General features: G+C 32.8%; 1 protein-coding gene across 1 annotated transcript in view; it reads right to left on the bottom strand.

Annotated features, from left to right (window-relative positions):
- Positions 1–2,151: 2,151 nt before the first annotated feature.
- The window catches only part of MS3_00010240 (uncharacterized protein), a gene marked incomplete at both ends in the record, with an annotated part of 48,393 nt that continues 28,467 nt past the window's right edge, over positions 2,152–22,077 (bottom strand). The window contains 4 exons of the mRNA XM_051218598.1: positions 2,152–2,871; positions 6,913–7,534; positions 14,793–14,850; positions 16,353–16,505. Coding sequence (XP_051075372.1) covers positions 2,152–2,871; positions 6,913–7,534; positions 14,793–14,850; positions 16,353–16,505 — 1,553 coding nt within the window. The remainder of the gene's footprint in view (positions 2,872–6,912; positions 7,535–14,792; positions 14,851–16,352; positions 16,506–22,077) is intronic.

The following is a 22,077-nucleotide window of genomic DNA, read 5'->3' as shown; positions in this document are numbered from 1 at the left end:
CTGCATGGAATAACTCCAACAATGCATACATTCCATCTGACGAACGGCTAACATATTATCAGATCGGTTCATCATAGTGTGAATTACTCATTGAAGATGCCACATGTATTTGTAGTTTGACAACACTTTAGTCAGTAACACCTTCTGTAATTGAATCGTGCCCACCCAGTGAAATCAGAAGTCAGAAGCGAGGAGGTTCGAAAATACATTTGATAGGCTATCAATATATAATGAAGCTACATCCGACATGTTTCCTGAAATACTAATTTAGTGCGAAAAAATAAAGTTCTAAACATTCTAGGGAGTTGAACGATGAAGAGAGACCCAGTAGTATTCTATTAGTCTATTTATCTCATTCAGGAAAAATCGCAACACCTCACTAACCATTTACAACTGAAATTCCAGAGTGTGTTGAGGAGATAAAGAATCGATATTCAGGTGATTTATAGTTAGTATCTGGTCTTCTTTGTGACCTCCACTTAATAATCCTTATTATCGGAGAAAAATGTAGTTATCCAGAAACTCAACCTAAGAAGTGCACTGAATATCTCATTCACAAAAGGTTACTCTGATACAAATTCACCATACAACATATGACAGTTATATAATCCTTTTCTCGTTACATATTTTGTCTACGAACTGGTCGGATTATGCATAAAAACTGACTTACGTAAACCAAAGTTACACAGAAGGCTAAGGATTTGATACCAATATGAATAAATTGTTATCCTATACTCAGATACCTCATCGAATTGTTTCCCATCATATGAAGCACAGATAATCTCAATTTTTAACAACCAACTTAACTTTCAGAAGCATTTCCTTTTTAATTACTTAGCCATTGTTAATATCATTTCGAGTTTTCAACAACATATTCGTAAACAAACATACAATATTCCTTCATGTATTATCAACAATTAATTACTTATTATAACTCTAATATAGTAAGTTTCATCGTAATTTCTAGCATTTAAACGCTTAAACATTCTAGTAATCACTAAACACAGTGTTGGGATATTCAGAAGAATATCCCGAAAATTATTCTGTTAAGTCTAATGCTATCCTTGGACTTGAGATGGGATCATTTTCCTATTGGTCAATATTTATTTCACTTGCCATTTTCTATTTTATGGTACGATGTAGTCTGCTTGATTGGTATATAAACAGAGTATGTTTGAAATATAATGATTCATATCTCAGAGGCTGAGACTTGTGTTCTGAACTTAACTGGCTGGGTTAAACAGGAAGCAGGGCCAATCAGAACTCTAGACCGATCATACGGTTTTACGTGTCATTGCTCTGATCGATAAGTCACTGCTCTCTAATCAGCGGTCACAGTTATAACACACAGTATCAATATTTATAACAATCTATTATCCATAACGAAGTTTATTTCTTAAATATATGTGACGGAAAGAAAAAAACACATGCCTTATTTATGAAATTATCCAATGAACAACACAAATCAAGAATCAAGTTCCATACATCCGATTAGAAAAGATCACTCGTTTACTTGGCAACACATATATTTATAATAATAAAAGGAAATTATATGGTACTTTTTTTGATTTAGCACTTAAAATTTAATTCATTTTAGTTCATCTGAATTTAAGTAAAATCTGAAGTAGCAAAGATTTAAAAAAAAAAAAAACAAAAAGGAAACGGGTGACAAGGTTTTTAATTAGTAGTACATTCATTCATGCTAAATATTGAATCGTTTCAAACAAATCAATTATTGGTTGTTGATTTTCTTTTCTCTTTTTTCTTTAAAAAAAAGAAAGTAATATACTTTCAAATACTTTATACAACAAGTATGACTTATTTAATTATGTATCAATAAGCAGTAATAGGTTATCTTTTCCTATTTTTGTTGTTGGTTTTTTGAATGCAATAATAATTACATTCGAAAATCAATATTTCATATTTATTACGCCAGTTACTATCATCTAATCAACCATGATTACATCATCAATAGAATTCAATGAAAAAAAAAAATTTCATTATTAGTATAACATTTTGTTGTTGTTGTTGTTGTTGCGGTCATTGTTGCTGTTGTTGTTGTTGTTGTTATCATCCATCGATGAATAAAGATCATTTATTTATAAGTTTATCATTAGAATGATATAGAAAAATGGTATTTCATATAAAGAATCATCGATTCTTATCTATAACTAATGGTGGTAATAATGAAATTGGTTTTGGTAATTCTTCACAATATGTAATACATGGTAAACTATAACGTATTATATTTTGTTTATTATGATTATTTATATTTTTTAATTGATTTGTTTTACGTTTTAATTCATTTGTTCTAATACCTTGTGGTATATCAACATAATACATTGAACGATAATTTTTAATCATTAAATGATCATTCTCATTAGAATTTAATATAGATTTATTAAGTTTTGATTCAGAACCAAAGGTTAATCTTAAACTAATGGGTATACGTTTATGATTTTTCTTTATTGATTTATTATTAGTGTTACCTTTTAATTGATCATATTGTTGTTGTTGTTGTTGACATTTTAAATCTTCAACTGAAGCTACTCGTGTTATACAAATTTCTTTATCAGTTGCAGCTATATTAAATGAAAATGGTGTTTCAGTTTCAATACAAATATCTTCATTTGATGCTACACGACCAAGTAATAATTTACATGGTGGTAATGTTTGTAATGGTAATAATTTATTAAATTTAGATTGTTGTTGTTGTTGTTCATTTGATTTTTGTGTAGAATTATTAGATAATTCAGATTGATTTAATTTTGTTTGTGGATTAATATCATTGATATGAATATTTAAAGTATCATTAATTAAACTGTCAATTGTGTTTAAATCTTTTTCTAGATTGGTAACAATAGGATAATCCTGAAAGAAAGAATTTATAAAATTAAAGTTTAACTGGGCCTATTGTGAGATAGTTTAAAAGGTTTGAATAATTTTTTCTTGTTACCGTATTTTTAGCGAGTTAGTTTTCTACGGGATGGGGACGCTAACCCCATGCCCAACCCTCCTCCTTTATCCGGGCTTGGGACCGGCAGTAGCCCCCAGAGGGACTCCTGGCGGAGTTCATTGATGAACACGGTTGATCTGATGCAGATATGAAAGCGCGGATCGTCAAAGCAGGAGCAGCATACTTACAACTGAGGAACATATGGAACTCAAAACAACTGCCAACCAACACCAAGGTCAGAATTTTCAATACAAATGTCAAGACAGTTCTACTGTATGGAGCGGAAACCTGGAGAACTACGAAAACCATCATCATCCAGAAGATACAGGTGTTTACTAACAGTTGTCTACGCAAAATACTTCGGATCCGCTGATCAGACACTATCAGCAACAACCTACTATGGGGAGAACAAACCAGATCCCAGCGGAGGAAGAAATGAGGAAGAAGCGCTGGAAGTGGATAGGACGCATATTGAGGAAAGCACCCAATTGCGTCACAAGACAAGCCTGCACATGGAATCCTTCAAGGGCAAAGGAGGATGAGAGAAAGACTAAAGAACACATTACGTCGAGAAATGGAGACAGACATGAGAAAAATGAACAAAAATTGGACAGGACTGGAAAGGAAGGCAGAGTGGGACAGAGTGTGTTGGAGAATGCTGGTCGGCGGCCTATGTTCCATTGGAAGTAATAGGCGTAAGTAGGAGATTAAGTGATTTGTGGTTTGCTTTGTTTCTCTAGCTGACAAGCATATTTCAAAAGGCAATTTAACTGTATATATTTCAAGATCAATTTACACCCTTGTTATCTAATGCATACTTTTTAACTGCCAAAGTGCCGATTGATTTATATACAAGAATAATAGTTTAAAAAATTGAATATTTTCAAATTATAAGTGGTATTTCTAATTTCAATTAGCTGAATTGTTTGTAGTGATTATCCACTGAAATAAAGTCAAACTGTTTTATAGCTTGTGAAGAAGATGATATTATCACGTTCAATAAGGTTACCCTTATTATTGAAAAATGGTTGTTTATAGTCATTTTAAATCTGAAAACAACATTACTATCATAATGTAAACTTTATCCCAGTAAAGTTAATGTTAGTTGTTGTTAATAGTTCTTGTGAAAAGTAACCATTTAGTAACCATCCACAATTTTATATACTTCCAATTATTACACTAATCGTCTACTTATTACTTCTAGCATATAACATAAAACTTTTTTTTCCCAGACTAGTAATTCAAAAGAAATTACGAATATAATTTACAATATTACCATGTAATTATTATTTATATTTCGTATTGTTTGCTTGTATCATCGTATCAGTCTGTTACTAGCATATATGCATCCTGTACAGATTGCCTCGATATTGTCTAAAGTCACAAACTTTATAAGCAAAGATGGATGATTTGAGTACCAGAGTGAACAACAACTCTAAGATGAAAGTACCTCCAACTGACGAGTCCCAAATAGGGTGAAACGTGCATTTTGGATTCCATTGCTAGCTATCATCCATCTTTGCTTTAATCAACGCCCGTATTTTAGGTTAATTACATGAGTTTTCTTTGTTCATAATGAAATCATTGTCAATTTGAAATAAATCAAAATGAAAGTTGTTTAGTATCAGAAGGGATTTTGTGGATATTCTAGTAATCTTAATAGTTGAGACCATGAGTCAGTTCAAGCTAGACCACCAATGAAAACCTGGAAGCATTGGATGGCCGTTTCGTCCTACTGTGGGACTCCTCAGCAGTGAGCATCCAGGAACTCACCTAGCGAGATCGTGTAACTTAAGTATTATACATACTAGTTTTGTATTCTTTGCTTGAAATAATTAAATCTATTCATTCATTATGTATACATTGTATTAAGCTTTTTTTGTAAAATGAAATAAAACGAAGTTGGATTCTTCTACTTGACTCATGGATGTCTACTTTAAATGAAATACCCTTAAAAATGAAATCATTTACATAGAATGTAATAATATCAGAAAGGGTTTTTGTAGATATTATAGTAATCTCAATAGTTGAGATCATGAGTTAATTGAAGGTAGACTGCCATAGAAAACGGTCGTCTAGTGCTTCCGGGTTTTCCATGGTGGTCTACCTTCAATTGATTTACGATCTTAACTATTGAAATAATGCAACAAATAATTATGACTTTAATAATTTATTTGGATTAATTAATGAGATTTAATATGAATCAAGTTTTTGTTTTTACTATTTGTTGTTTAGTGTGGTTATCAATGAAAAGGTAATGTTTTGTTATGAAGAGATTATTCTAAGAGACATTTACACACAAAAAAAAACAACAGAAATGTTAGGTAAGATCTTCAAGATGAACAATTTTACATGTTCGAATACCTCAGTGATAATAACTCAAACTGCCAAGATGAATAATTCGGGTTTGAATCATATAGAGAGTATTACTGTTTTCGAGACAACAGATATAGCTACTTGATGAGTACCAACTAGCAAGAAATTTAGTTCCAGGATTACTTATTAACTAATTCTAATTACATAACGATTGAATGAGTTTTACTCTGATTTCTGCCATATTCAGTGGACAATTTTCATAACTTAGCAGACGTTTTGTACTTTGAATAAATATATATCACAATCTTTATGAAGAAAATGGTATAATTTAGATTTAATTTATCTACACGTAAAGTTAACATGAATCGTAACAAAACCCAATATGATTATGACATTTACGTTTGTCGTTTTTTCTTCATATCTGTCAATTGAACTATTATCTGGTCCATACATTATTTTCTTCTTTACTCCTTGATTAGTACGTAACCTCATTTGTTATTTAGTCTCGAATCCATTTTTGTGATGCAATTGTTTCTATCCTTCTATAGACATATATTTTCCACATATAACTATATATACGAATGTACAGCTTAAGTAAATGATTTCGTCGAAAAAAAATTTTCTTCGTTGAATTTTCTTTTTCTTATTCAATGAGACTATGACTACTGAAAATCCACATCAAAATATATTGCACATAATGTCAAGTCCTATAGATTGGTGGGTGTATTTGAACTTGATTGATAGGATTTTGATCAGAACGAAAAATGATTAGACAACCATAATATTAGTTACTAACCCGATGATTAATTAATGCTCACATTTGGTAAGATAGTTATTTTCACTAGAACACATTTATGGAGAATACGTTGTGATGCTTAAGAAGTTGTTACTGTGTATGTTGCATTCACAGCAATATTACTAAGACTTAGTCATACAATTTGATAACTTAAGTATAGTAAACATCACCTTTAATGTATATAAGAGTTCTTATTGCTTATCACAGATTCATTTAATAACATACATAAGTCAACTTGAAAGTATTGTCATTGAAATGTTCGTGATTAAAGAAAGAATTTGTAAGCCGTGAATTTTCATTATTTAGTGGATAGGACACACTTTGAGGAAAGCACCCAACTACGTCACAATGCAAGCCCTCACATGGAATCCTCAAGGCCAAAGAAGGAGAGAAAGACCAAAGAACACATTATCCCGAGAAATGGAGACAGACATGGGAAGAACGAACAAAAATTGGATAGAACCAGAAAGGAAGGCCGGGTGGGACAGATTGGGTTGGAGAATGCTGGTCGGCAGCCTATGCTCCATTGGGAGTAACAGGAGTAAGTAAATAAGTTCGAAGTTGAGAAGTCGAACCCATGTTTTAAATGTAAATATGACTAAATCGCTAATAAAAATGATTTTTGCCAGCTAGATAGTAGTAAAAGATAAACTCAATCGTTTGTGTATCATTTCGACACTAATAAAGAAAACTATTGTGGTTTAATTGTAACTCAATAGATGACAATAAAAAATGTTTGCTGTGAAAAACTATGAACTGCTTAGTGACTTAAAAATATACTAAGTGGTACTTGAGTTCTTGAATTTCAAAATTTTATTTTTTATACATTTTAAAAGTAACTCACATGAACACCAACTGGTGGAGGAACAGTTTTTACTTTTGGTGAAGTTTCTGCAAATCCATCTTTATTCATTTTTTCAGTACACTCTTCGACTGCATTCACAATTGATCCAGCTGATACAAATCCTGAACTTAAAGCTAATGGACTTGGTTGAAGATATGGACTATTACATTGTTCTAAAGTTACATCTGGTTTACGACGACATGGACTTAATGTAACAGCATGACGAAGACTTGATCTAAGACGTCCAGGTATTCGCCTAGTGTCTGTGTTTGTTTCTGTTAAATCATCTGATTTTTCACTTATTAATAATTTAGAACTTCTGGATTTATTATCTGAATATAATGTTTGTTCAGTTATATCAGTTTTAAATTTGTTCTTGTCCATTTGTTTTTCTACTGGTGAATTTTTATCTTCATTATATTGTGAAATTGATGAAATTGGAGAAAGAGAGATATTTTTATATGGTTTACTAATCTTGGTCCATTGACATGTATTATTTTTATGTTCTGTTTTTACTGATTCACTTGGTGTTAAACTGATTTCAGCTGAAGATCTTTCATTAGTTATTGTTAAAGAGGTTGGATTGACCGGTGAAGAGGTAGTTTTGAATTTCGGTTGTTTGCTTTTGGGAATATGAAAAATGAAACGTTAATAAAGTTGCATATGTTCATATATGCTCAATGAACTTCTGTTTAATAACAATAATCATGCAATATTCTAAAACTGTATTTTTGCAGATAACCAAAAAGTAATCTTTAAATATCTAATTCATTTTAACTTGTTTTTACAGGCATTTAAAAACAACTAAACATAGATGAAAACTGGCTGTTGATATGTTAAATCTTAACGAAGAATAAATGAATGGTAACTGCTAGGAATTGTTTATGAATTGTTATTGTCTAACTGTTAAGTGACTAGATTATATATACTTATCATAAGCTTTAATTTGATCCATTGACTACTATTACATGAATTACTATACTTAAGTTATTCCCAATTTAATTGTTACAGCCTCTCACACTCACAGCCCCTTTTTGGTTTGATCTTGTATAATTATTATTTTCTGTTTTATCGTATGATGCATCTGATTTGTTTGTATATAAACTGCTTATATCTGAATTACATGATTCATACAATGAAAGCTGAGATTGTGTTCTGGACTTAAATCGGCAGGGATAGGTGAGAAGTACCAATGGAGACTCAGAGTTGATTCCAGGCTGCTCGTGCTGATTAACGCGTCATTGGTTTGGCACAGTGCCAAAGTCATATAAGTTGATATTGTAATTGGTGATCTTATCACGTGATAATTAACAGGGCAAAAATCATGACAAGATATTTATTAAAACCTGTGAAATATTTCTAGTTATTATCAAAGCAAAAGAGTGGATGAATAAAAAGACCTGATATGAATCTAACGATGTAAAGGTTTGAAAGTTAATACATGTTCAGTAGCTCACTGTTAATCCCAGTATAACTAAATTAAAAAAACCAAAAATATTTTTTAAATGGACCTATTCTATCCAGTTTTCATATAATTTATTATTTAGTTGTTTTTTGAAGCTGAATTCCTAAATAGTTGAAAGTTGTTGAGGAAGTCTTCGGTGAGACTTTTATTTTTTTATGACCTTTGAAAGACTCTAAAGTGATTTTGAGAGTGTTCGCCATAACATATGGCTAAATGAGGACTATAAATCAATTTAAGGAATTAGGATTAATATTTACAGTTGATAGTTAGGGTTAGGAATTACATATAGAGTTTTCATCACGAACTGACATCAGTTATAATGTCAAAACTCTATTTAGTCAAATGAATAGATTAATTTCGCGCCAAAATTCAAGACCTGTGATCGTAAATCTGATTGGTTCGTTCATAAATTATACCTTCGCCAAATTCTTCTTAACGTTACTACTTTGTATAAATGAGTTAATTAAACATACTTTGTGAACTTTAGACTTAGTAACTGTACGTTTCAGACAATTTCATTTGATCTGGAAAAATGCTAAAGTATAATAGATGAGGAAAAACGCAGACCAAGAACTCAAAAGTGATTTATATTACCTGATCTAAATAAAGTTTTTTCGAAATTTGTTCTGTCCCATCAATTTAAAGTTGAAATACATAAGTGTAAGTTTCCTTGAGAAATTTATAAAAAATCTATCCATAGATTATATTAATTAAGTAAAAACAATCTTCAGTGGGTTTTCAACAACCTTCCCTGAATAGTGGTGAGAAAACATACCACACTATTAAATTCACTTGGTGTTGTTTATTTATATCTTCCCGCATATGCCAACATGAGACTGACCAATTGCAGTCTTAAACATCAATGGGAAGATTCATGTAAAACAAGTGAATTTAAAACTTCACTACATTGAACAAGCAAGCGGTTATCAGGACTCAACAGCTAAATGGATAACAGAATGACGTTTGAAGAGAACAGTACTGTGTTCGAGTCTTAGAGTGAACATCAACTTTGAGATACAGGTACATCCAGCTGACAAATCCCAAATAGGACGAGACGCTAGTCCTAGATTCTATTACTACACTATATTTTCACCCTGTAAAACATGATAATAATAAAGCAATTTCGTGGATTGGTTGATGTTAGACACTATCACCATTGGATACCGGCTTAGTGGTCCAGTAGGTTAAGCGTTCGAGGGCGAGACCGAAGGCCCTGGGTTCGAATCCCGCGACCGGGATCGTGGATAAGCACTGCTGAGGAGTCCCACAACAGAACGAAACGGCCGTCGAGTGCTTCCAGGTTTCCAAAGGTGGTCTAACATCAATCGATTCATGATCTCAATAAAAAAAATAATAAAGCATTCCAATTCTAAAAGACATAAACAGATGGTCAAAAAACATTTTTCATTTGTATACAATATTCGACTATTTTTTTTTAAAGACAATTATTTTCAGCTACAAGGTAAGGTCATGGAAATAAGAATCATAATTTTCATTATTACAAAACAAAATACCCTACTGTTAATTAGTTTGTTGTCAACTAAATGATTATTTATTTGAAATATATAACTTGTTCAAAATGAAATGAATAGTTGAATATCACTATGGCAATTAAATGAACAAACTATTGTCCTATTACTAGATTTCGTATACAGAAAAAAAAACAAAAAATAAAAAAAGTGATATTTTAAAGAATAATCACAAGAAGAAAAAGAAAAAGTTGAATCATATTAGTTCTGAAGAAGAAAAAAAAAGGAAAGATGAACGATTGAACTGAAAAATTTGAAAAGTAGGAAGAAAAGATAGAAAAAGATAAACCATTTGATATAAACAAAAATGTAGATAGTATAATAAAATCAGAGAGACTGTTGTCATTGAGAAAATGACATTTAGATAGAAAGATGGAAGGATCTTTTTTACTCCCATCTGTCAGTATGTTTATTTGCGCTTGTATATATATATATATATATATATATATATATATATATATATGGAATGATTGATTTTGGTTTTCTTCATGGGAATGTTAATATTGATCCATTTTGTTTCATTATAGTACGTTTATTTTGGTGACTTTTTTCCTAATTTGATCTACAAAATTTTTGAATTGTAATTGTTTTGATACATTAACATAAGCTAATATGTCGCTCAATTTCGTGGATTAGTTGAAGGTAGACATTAACACCTTTGGATGCCAATTCAATGGTCTAGTGGTTAAGCATTCACATGAGAGACTGGTAGGCTTTCGGTTCGAATCCCTTGAGACGGGATTGTGGATGTGCACTGCTGAGGAGTCCCACACTAGGACGAGACAGCCGTCCAGTGATTCCGGGTTTTCTACTTTATTTATTTATTATTTATTTTAACACATAGATATTGGTACAAGGAGGCACCAAATACACATACACCACACAAATCTCATTTGATATGTGTGAGGGTTGTGATACTGCTCAGGTGCCCAAACCGAAGCAGGTGGTTTTCTTAGGGGGCCACACCTGCAGCCTTCGACCTGATGGTCTGATTCACAAGGCAGTGGAGCATCGTAAGGAGATGCAGTTCCATGGTAACCGGTGACCAACGATTGGTTCATACGCCATTTTGTCCCGCAGGATACTGGAGCCCATGTGCACCATTGGTTTGGAACCATGGTTTCCCAACTCCCCTAGGTGGACTCACCGTGTACACCGGCCTGGTTAAAGCTCCGGACATTCGCTTTTCGTCTTCTCAATTTCGTAAACAACATCCGGGCTACGTGAAGGTAATGAGTAGGACTTCCCTGGAAGGGGCTATATACGCGTGGCCATGTGAGAGCATTTGGAGAGGGAGAGCGGACTCTCCTTACTCTCGGCCGTACCAGGGCATTTGTGGGCAACCAACCAATTGTTGTTACGATTATATTATGTGTTTAAATGTAACTTCTCACTTCAAATAAAATATTATTCAGAATAAGGTAATTATAATGAGTGGGAAATTTCAAGCTGTTATCTCGATTTATATCGAATATAAGATATTATTCATTCTATAGATTTAGCTTAATTATTAACCATCTCTAAATAATTACATGGTATAATAATAAAACTTTCATCTTATATCAGTTTTGATTATCACTGATAGTTTGCTAATTATTACAACTACACTTTTTTTGGAGATTTTCAGTATTCACAATACTTTGACTTATGTATTTCTATTTCACTCTTGAATCGATATTATTAGGACGGAATAGATATGTCTCTCACAACTGATTGATAACTGGGTGGTGATCAATGTAATGTGTGTCAAGTCCTTATTTAGTGCAGATCTAATGCTATCGACCATGTTGCAATGTGGCCACCAGTCTAAGTGACTCAACACTGCGTGCACTATCCGGGCCGCGACCGACCTCCTGTAGGACTGAGATGTAATCACAATTGATTGATCACTGAGTGGTGATCAATTTCATGTGTGTCAAGTCCTTATTTAGTGCAGGTCGAATGCTATCAACCATGTTGCAATGTGGCCACCAGTCTAGGTGACTCGACGCTGCGGCCCGGATAGCTCAGTGGTAACGTCTCTGACTGTGAAGCTGGGTGACACGGGACCGAATCCGCCAGGGAGCACCAGTCCCCTCAAGATTACAGGCACACCATGCTGACGAGTGCCAAGAAGCACGAAATTCGGGTCCAGGGTTTGCTGTCGACTACCTCCAACCACCATCTAATCTCTAGACATGTCTCTAGTCAACTTAATAAAGAGCTCAGTAAATTAAGAATATTGGTTTAATAAATAATGGGATGATAATAATTGAATTTCCTTCGCAGTGATGACAGCAATATTGATTTAAATACAAGTTAATTTGATAACTTATAGAAACATTTGTCGCAGTTCAACTAATCACTGTAGTCTTGAAGTCTTGTAGTCTTGTAGTTTTACATCACATAGTGATTGCATTAGATTCAGATTCATTAGTTCAAACCCTGGTAGCGCCCTACGAGGTTTGAAGGTCATGAGATTGATCCCTAATAAGGTTATTGATGTGAAGTACGGAGTCGCATACAAAATGAAAATACTGTCCAGTGCTACCTCGTCTAACTAAGATCAATCCTCAATGTAAAAAATATGGAATTCAAAATTCTCTAAAACCCTATATAATGAGAAAAGTAGTCATTAATTTGATTTAGGAATCATAATTGAAATATGATTCTCACCTTAGTTTTATTACTATTTCGACCAAAAACAGTTCATTTTTATTGCTTAATTTCAGCTTAAAAAGACTTACTGTAGTGTTTATAAAGATATTTTGTCCTATCTCAGTGTATTATTACTCAACTAGTGACGTTAAAACAAGATTTATCACTTCACTAATGAGCCTTCAGTAGTTCACTACAAGGACTTTATTAAACATATTACCGATCTACTTGCATTGAAATCAACCAGATAAATCAAAAAATCACATAATTACACTGTTTTTAATCAAACATTGAAACAAAACATCTGATAAGAAGTTGAAAGTAAAGTTAAGAAGATTTCAATTTCATAGAAGCTCCTAGTACAATTACTTGAATAGTTCAGGAATTCACGAAATCGAATCCTCTTACCATAAATTTTTAGTTCAATTAACCTTTTATTTTTATATATAACTGATTCTTAACAAGTATATGTTTGATCAGATTGTTCGAAATGTATTACGGTAATATATCACATAGTTCTGTTAATTTTCGTCTTCTCATTACACTATCGAAATGAATCAAAGAAATTTCTTATGTTGTCGTTGTATGAGTTTGAAATGAAGAAAACTCGGGAAGAATTAATTTTCAGAAGGGATTTTGTGGAGATTTTTAGAAATTTCAATAGTTGAAATCATGAGTCAATTGAAGCTAGACCACCATGGAAAATCTGAAACCACTGAACTGCCGTTTCGTCCCGTGACGGGAATCTTCAGCAGTGCAAATCCACGATCCTGCTTCCCACGAGATTCAAACTCAAAACCTATCAGTCTCGCGTGCGAGTGCTTAACCATCAAACCACTGAGCCGGCCGATATCCAACGGTGTTAATTTCTAACTTTAATCAGTCCATGAAATTGCGCCACCGCACACCATTGTCTTCAGTGAGTTGATGTCTCACAACAGACCTGGTTGAACTCCACTGGTCACAGCCTCTCACTAGAACTCCAGGAGTGTCTCTTGAAGTCAGTGCGCACTACTGAGGAGTCCCATACTAGGACCAAACGACCATCCAGTGGTCCCAGGTTTTCCACAGTGGTCTAGCTTCAATTGACTCATGATTTCAAGAAGTAATTTGTTAAGTTTGATTAACATAAATAATGATATAGCAGATCTTTTTCTTCGAATCACTTTTACAAGTCATCCGTTATTTATAAGTTATCTTTATATCGGATGAAATGATGATGGTTTACTATCAACGAGTGTTCAATTAAAGACTAAATAAATAAAAAAATGTGTATACTTTTATTTCATATACTTATTCAATCTATGAATGATAATCCTTTACTGTTCAATTTATAAAAATCTTCTACATTAATCTTTGAAACAAATTATCCGTAGAATAAAATGTAACAAATGAAGAAAGGAAGTAGGGCTAGACTATAATTTATGGATGAACTAATCAGATTTAAAATAACAAATCTGGGACTTCAGCGCAATATTCATATGATCATTTGGCTAAATACCATTTCGGGTATTACAACTAATGTCAGTTCGTGATGAAAAACCTAAATCTGATTGTTATATTCCGATGAGAATAATGATTGGTAACTGTCGGAATCTGTTTCTGGACAAATACTATATACATATTTTTATTGTAGAATTGTTAAGTAGCTAAACTATTCATATTCATGTCCATCTTATTATGAGCTTTATTTTGATCTATGAACTATTATTATACGATTTACCATTCTTAAGTTATTCCCAGTTTACTAATTACAGTCTTCTACATTCACAGCCACTTTTGAATAGATCTTGTACAAATGTTATTTTCTATTTTATGGTATGATGTGGTCTGTTTGGTTGATATATAAACCCAGTATATTTAAAACACATGATTCATATTGCAGAGGCTGAGATTGGTGTTCTGGACTTAACAGGCGGAGCTAGGTAGGTAGAAGGACCGATAAGGACTCTAGACTGCTCGTACAGGTTTCATGCGTCATTGATTCAGTCGATAATTCACTGTTTCCTAATTGGCGGTATCATTAAGTCACATACTAATAGGACACAAGGTCACAAGTTATAACACTAATTCTTAACCCATAATCCTAATTCCTCACACTAGTTTATAACTCTCATTTAGTCCTAGTAGAGTAGGTGGACATTTTCAAAGTCATTTCCCCAAGAAATATTTATAAAAACACAAATAAGAAGTATTTGCAAATATACACATGCAACACATTGGTTTACGTATGTATGTAACGAACTTACAAAGATACCGGGGTATTTTGATTAGTTGAATTAGTTTTCTGACATGAATCTGTTGAAGCTGAAGTAAATCATGAAAATATTTATTTAAAACTTTATGATAATAACAATTATTATTATTTGATATAATGTTTACTTGATCCTAAGCAAATGTTTAAATAAAATTGTGTAACACACTCATTGTATAACTCCTCATGTAGCTCTTCTAGAGTTACTGCCAGTCCCAAGCCTGGATGAAGGAGGAAGGTTGAGCATGAGGTTATCAACCCCGTCTCATAGAAAGAAAATCTTGCTAAAAAAGTCCCAACCAGATAAACGCTTATTGTATACCTTGAATGGTTTAATAATTTTCATATATATGCATATAAATATTACTGAAAAATAGAACTTAATGGAGACCTAATTACAAACAATTTTGTTCACTTCTTATGTGTGATGTTATAACTGATTTTAGTACTTCACAAGAACAGTATTGACTAACAGCCTGAATGTGTTCAACTGAAGTGCAGTGATATAAAACAGCCTAATATTTGTCAGTTTTAAAATACACCTAAATGACAAAATTCAAAAGCCATGTTCTAGGGTTTAAATTAAGGTCAAAATAATGAAATTCTATTAATTAATTCTAAAACTCAAATCCGAAATTAGTCCACTGAATAGTTATTATGAGTACTTTTTGTTGCAGTCATGAAAGCCTCTAGTGTTGCTGAGTTTGCTGAAATAGATCGTTTAATCATAGAAATTTCATTGTCGTTCTGGACTATACGATCAGATCTTACTTCATGTGGAAGTGATATTCCTATTTTTTTACAATCCTTAAATAGTTTTGTCCTATTGCTTTTGTTTATAGTTGATTATTCTCATATGTTTTAATATCTTCATTTGTTCTGTAATCAAGTTGTCTATCTTATCCAATTGAACTCTGAGCAGCTTGCTAATTGATCTTTTTACAAATAAGTAATACTGTCCAGAAAGACAATGAAAGCCTTGCAATTAAACCATCTAGATTAGAATATTCAACAACATCAAAGGCAACCATTTGAGCTGAAAATCTCTATCATTTTAAAATCACTTAAGTGTAATACCCTGAAGACATTCATTTCATTAATCAACAAAACATTTTAAGCACTAAAAAATAAAGAAACAAATTATTAATGACAATAATTATAAAAGCTACTCCAGGTATCTACCTCAGTACAATGGAAGATGGTAGCGCAATTTCGCGGATTGGTTGAGGTTAGACATTAACACCGTTGGATGCCGACTCAGTGGTCTAGAGGTTAAGCGTTCGCGCGCAAGCCTGAAGGCCCTGGGTTGGAATCCCGCGAGCTAGCTGGATCATGGATGCGCACTGCTGAGTGGTCTCACACTAGTACGAAACGGCCATCCAGTGCTTCTAGGTTCCCAATGGTAGTCTAACATCAATCGGTTCATGATCACAATCAAAAGTTTTTTAATGGTTGCTCAGTAAAAGTAAGATGTGATTAGCCAGTGAGATTGAATATTGTGACAAATTACTTAAATTTTAATTAAAATTAATAAATTAAAATAAATAAAATTTACTTATAGATTGATTAAATGCTTCATGTAATGCGGTATTAGCAGCAACAGCCAAATTAAGCGCATCAGTATAAGATGTTGATGGGACGACTTTTTTAAATTGGTTATTTCTTTCATTTATTGATCTTGAATTATTATTTCCTAAATGTTGTTCAACTAAATAATAGGGAAATGAAATTAAAAGAAAATAATTAAAAATAGAGATACTATTGAAATAAACGTTTAAAGCAGTATATAGTGATAGTTTGTTCAATTAGAAATTTTGTATTTCTATATGTTTTAAAACAGAAAACAGATACTCGTTTCTTATCATGAATCAGTATGTTACGTCCTTGATTTGTCTACCCACTTTTGTGCAGAGGATAACTTGTCTAATCTAGATTAAGACTCAGTGGCTTAACCTTGAGGCTAGTAAGCGTGAGTTCAAAGAAAGAACAACTGCTTGGCATAGAGAGACGAAAACTAATCCCATCACCTGATTAGCTGACAAGCACGCGAATGAGATAAGACAAGTCAACTGGAACACCACACGATTTATTCCCCATTCCGGTCTGGTTCCCGATTTCCGATTGGTGTAAAAATATAAATGAGTAAATAAATGACTAATAAGACCACAACGCACAACAATTAGGAAAATACAATTATGTCGAAAACTGGAGATTAGCGTAGAAAATAGAGTACAAAAGATTACGTTTAAATTACAATAGCTTTGGAACAGAAAAGGCTATGACAGTGAGTCATACCATCAAACGAAAGCTTATGATCTGTAGAATAGACTAGGGACAAAATGAAATAACGCCCCGAAAAATAGCTGCCGTAGTTTATCAAGGCTTCTTGTTTCCCTGTCCACATCACAATAATATTGTTCAGCTTCTTTTCGTTATAAGTAGTTTCAGTCATCATTTTAGTTGATTTATTGTCAACTAGTGATATGATATTATTTACTTGAACCTTTTTAAAAATGAATATTAGTGAAAAACAATGGTTTTATTTAAATGAAAGTTATTGAAATTGATAAAAATCCATTAATGAATATCACCCCAATTAGTGAAACTGTTAATTGACAACTATGACAAGGTAACAACTGTTTTCGAAGAACAGTATGTACTTAGAAAGGTTTGATTTGTTTTAAGATATATATATATATGAGACATACTGACGAGCTTCAAAGAACGATAGAATAGTTGTCAAACGCTGGAGTTGATTTCAGTTACTTATTTACGCCTGTTACCTGTTGTGGAGGAGCATAGGCCGCCTACCAGCATTTTCCACCCAATTCTGTCCTGGACAACCCTTTTCACTCGCTATACATCCTTTTGATATCTTCCTCAAATTCCCGACGTACTATGTTCTTCGGCCTTCCAGCTTTCCGTTTCCTTTCAGGGCTCCAAGTTAGCGCTTGCTTCGGGATGCAGTTTGATGATTTGAGTAATGTATGTCCTATCCATTTCCATCGTCTTTTCCTAATTTCCTCTTCAGCTGGAAACTGGTTTGTCCTCTTCGATAGAAGGCTGTTGCCGATGGTTTCCGGCCAATGGGTGTTGAGTATCGTGCATAGACAACGATTTGTAAATACTTGTACCTTCTTGATGATGGTTGTAGTAGTTCTTCACGTTTCAGCTCCGTACAGTAGAACTATCTCGACGTTCGTTTCGAAAATTCTGATTTTCATATTGGTTGATAGTTGTTTTGAGTACGAAATGTTTTTCAACTGTAGGAATACTACCACTGTTTTGCCAACACCTGCTCTTACATTTGCATTAGAACCTCGACGTTCATCGATGATACTACCCGGATACGTAAATCTTTCCACCTCTTCTATAGTTTTTCCATCATGTGTGACAGGGTTGATGTTCGCCGCATTGTATTTGAAGATCTTGGTCTTTTCCTCGTGTATGCTGAGGCCTAGTGATGTAGAGGCTTCTGTTATACTGGTTGTCTCGACCTACGTTTGCTTATGCGCATGGGATAAAAGGTAAATGAACTTCGAATTTAGGGGTTAATTCATAAATACTATAACGATTCACATTTAGTATATAAAAATTATGTGAAGCATTAAAACAATAATGGGAAATCATTCCTTGGTTTATTTAAACGTGAACTGTAATACATAAGTTGTTAATGGTCAAAGTTAATAAACATACAAAATTTATGAATGCGTTTATATTTCCCTCTAAAGAAGGAGCTTGGTCCTAGGTCACTATATTACTTGTAAAAGTTTATATTTACTCGATCTTGATGATAAAATTTGAATTTAACCAATCTTTTTTAACTGAATTCCCCAACGTTGCAGATACATCCTTAAAAATCGTAACACCTACTACATCCATTCGACAAATCGATAACTATTGTAATCCAGCTACTTAGTTATTACCAAATTTATATATGTCATAGCGAATAGTAGATTTTAATTTCAATGTAAACATCTATACTAGAATGTACAAAGATATATATCTGATGAGCGACTAATGGGACAAAACATTACCATTAATGAAAGATGGAAAGTGGTTAACAGTAGAATCTAGGATGCACGTTTCGTCCTATTTGATACTCGTCAGCTGAATATACCTGGATCTCAGAGTTAACATTCACTCCGGGACTGGAATCCAGTACCGTTCTCTTCAAATGCCATTGCGCTATCCACTTAGCTACTAAGTCCTGATAAACACGAGCTTGTACAATGGTGTGAAGTTTAAATTCACTTGTTGTTGTTTTACTTGTATCTTCGCATTGTTATTTAAGACTGAAATTGATCAATCTCTTAGTGGCATATGTGAATCCTATGCGGATTACCTCGATATAGCCTTAAGTTACAAGCTTTTTTCAAGCAAAGATAGAACGATACAAGTAGAACAACACCAATTGAATTACTATTAATCAATTGTATAACTAATATACAGTTCCTTATTATCTATAATTTCATTTATGCTTAAAATTGAAATAAATGAAAAGAATACATGAAATTCTAGCGTAGGCATTAGTTGTTAACTAATGTATAGTCAAACTGATAAATGTCATGTCGAAATTAGTCATTTAATATTATTTCATAACACTTTAAGATTTACAGATAAGTTAGTTTATGTTATAAAATCATATAGTCTAAAGTTAGACTAAGATTGGATGTTAACCATTCAATTGTATTATTGTTTTCAATTGCATTACTGGATCCTAATTTATGATAATAATAAACAATCCTTATATGTATAGTTTTAGATCTCTTCAAAAGGAATTATTGTGAAAAAATGTTTAAATGTCAAAGAAAGAAAAATAATTCGTCATGCATGGATCAATAGTCTATAAGAAATCTAATTTGAATCATTAAAATCATTTAGTTACATAATTAAAAACTTGGTATTGTTTGTTTGAATCTTCTTATTGATGTTTAGGACTGCAATTGATCAGTCTTTTATTGGTATATGTGCATACATCAATGGGAAGATTCAAGTGAACAATACTAAGTGAATTTGAACTTTACCTCATTGCACAAGCAGGTGGCCATCAGGACTTAGTAGCTAAGTGGATAAGACAATAATGTTGGAAGAGAACGGTACTGAGTTCAAGTCCCAAAGTAAACATCAACTCTGAGGTGCAGTTACATCCAGATGACGAGTGTCAAATAGGACGAAACATGCGTTTTAGATTCCACTACTAGCCACTTTCCATCTTTGCACATAATACTTGTAATATTATAGTATGCATTAGAAAAGACAATTTGAATGAAAAAATAACTCGAAACAGTTATAATCAGGATACCATTTTTGGTATATGCTCGTTGTTTCTAAGAAGTACAATAACTTTTCAAATTAAAACAACCTAATTGGTAATTTTAAATACTGATGAATTTCATTCTCATATTACATTATCTGCAATAATTTATTCTACTTATTGATACAAACGAAATATTCTACTCAGTTTACTTAGGCTGACAACATTACTCCCAACCATTAAATTACTAAAATATCCACAAGCAATCCCTTTCTGATAATAATCATGATATGTTCACCAGTGACTGGCTTCAGGAGGTATTTCCTGAAGTTCTAGCGAGAAACAGTGATCAGGGAGTTTAACCGTGTCTGTTACGAGATAGTAACTCACTGAACACATTGGTGGACGGTGGCTCAATTTCATGGATTGGTTGAAGTTAGACATTAACACCACTGGATGCGGGCTCAATGGTCTAGAGGATAAGAGCTATAGATCCTGTGTTCGGATCCCGAGAGGCGGGATCGTGAATATGCACTGCTAAGGAGTCCCGCACTAGGACGAAACAGCTGTCTAATGCTTCCAGGTTTTCCATGTTGGTCTAGCTTCAACTGACTCATTAGCTCAACGATTAAATTATTATAATATCCCCCAAAAAACCCTTTCTGATAATAAATGAATATTTGTATTACTGTTATCATTAGTCGAATTTAACTACCTATAATAAAACATATGAACTTAACTAATCTGTCACTACTTAAATAACATGATATAATTAGTTTCACTGTGTATCGTGAAGATGTATTATTTCATCTGAATAGCTATATTTATAGCTAATTGTTATGAAGTATAGTATTCCATGACTTGTAACTAGACGAACTCTACAGATTTTGAATATTCATGGCTATTTTTGTTGATCCTATTTCTCCTTTATTTCCAGGTTCATATTAATCCCCATTTAACTATTAAACATATTGAATATATTATAACCATTATTATTATTATTACTACTAGTAGTAATAGTAGTATTAGTATATATTTTGATTCGCACAGTAGGTGAGTTAATTGTAGACAGTATAAATCAAAGTAACTTCATTTAGTCTACCTGTGAAGATTTCCCACTGTGAGATGATAATATTTATTAGTTATTTTTGTTACTAAGTCTACTTTTCATAAACCTTTTTAACATTTTTCTCCCTAAATGTTTATATATAATGAAATGAATGAATTAACAACTGATCTTTAGGAGAAAAAAGTGCTGATTTTCGAGTATTTTAAAGTAATCAATATTATAATCATAAAGGGGTTTTGTGGATATTATAGTAATTTATTAGTTGAATTTATGAGTCAATCGAAGCCAGACAACTATGAAAAAACCTTGAAGCACTGGACGGTTGTTTCGTCTTAGTATGGGATTCCTCAATAGTGGGCATCCACGATTCCACCTCGCGAAATTCGAACCCAGGACCTATTAGTCTCTCACGCAAACTCTTAACCTCTAGACCACTAAGCCGTCATCCAATTATTGATATCTACTCATAAAATATTCTGGTTATGTTTTTCAAACTAAGTGAATGTATTATGATAATAAGCATATAGTTTAGAGAGGAGATAAATCTCGTTTCAAGTATTCTCATCCTTATATTTGTATAAGCTAGTATACATAGAGATATTTTATAGTAACAATTAATCGAATATAGTAAAGAAGAAAAAAAAAGATGCATATAACTTTTCTACTTCCATAGTCAATGATATTTTTCTTAACAGTTAAACAAACATCAATATATTTTGTAAGCAATGATGGATAGTGGATAGCAGTGGAATCCGGGAAACGCGTTTCGTCCTATTTGGGACTCGTCAGCTGGATGTAACTGCATCTCAGAGTTGATGTTCACTCTGCGACTCGAACCCAGTACCATTTGCTTCAAAGGCCATCACGTTATCCACACAGCAACTGAGTCCTAATAGCCACTTGCTTGTGCAAATGGGGTGAATTTAAATTCACTTGGTATTGTTTTGCTTGTAT

Source organism: Schistosoma haematobium, chromosome 1 (genome assembly GCF_000699445.3).
Source record: "Schistosoma haematobium chromosome 1, whole genome shotgun sequence".
Taxonomy (NCBI): Eukaryota; Metazoa; Platyhelminthes; class Trematoda; order Strigeidida; family Schistosomatidae; genus Schistosoma; species Schistosoma haematobium.
Note: the sequence above shows the minus strand (reverse complement) of the source record. Positions and strands in the feature narration are given on the sequence as shown.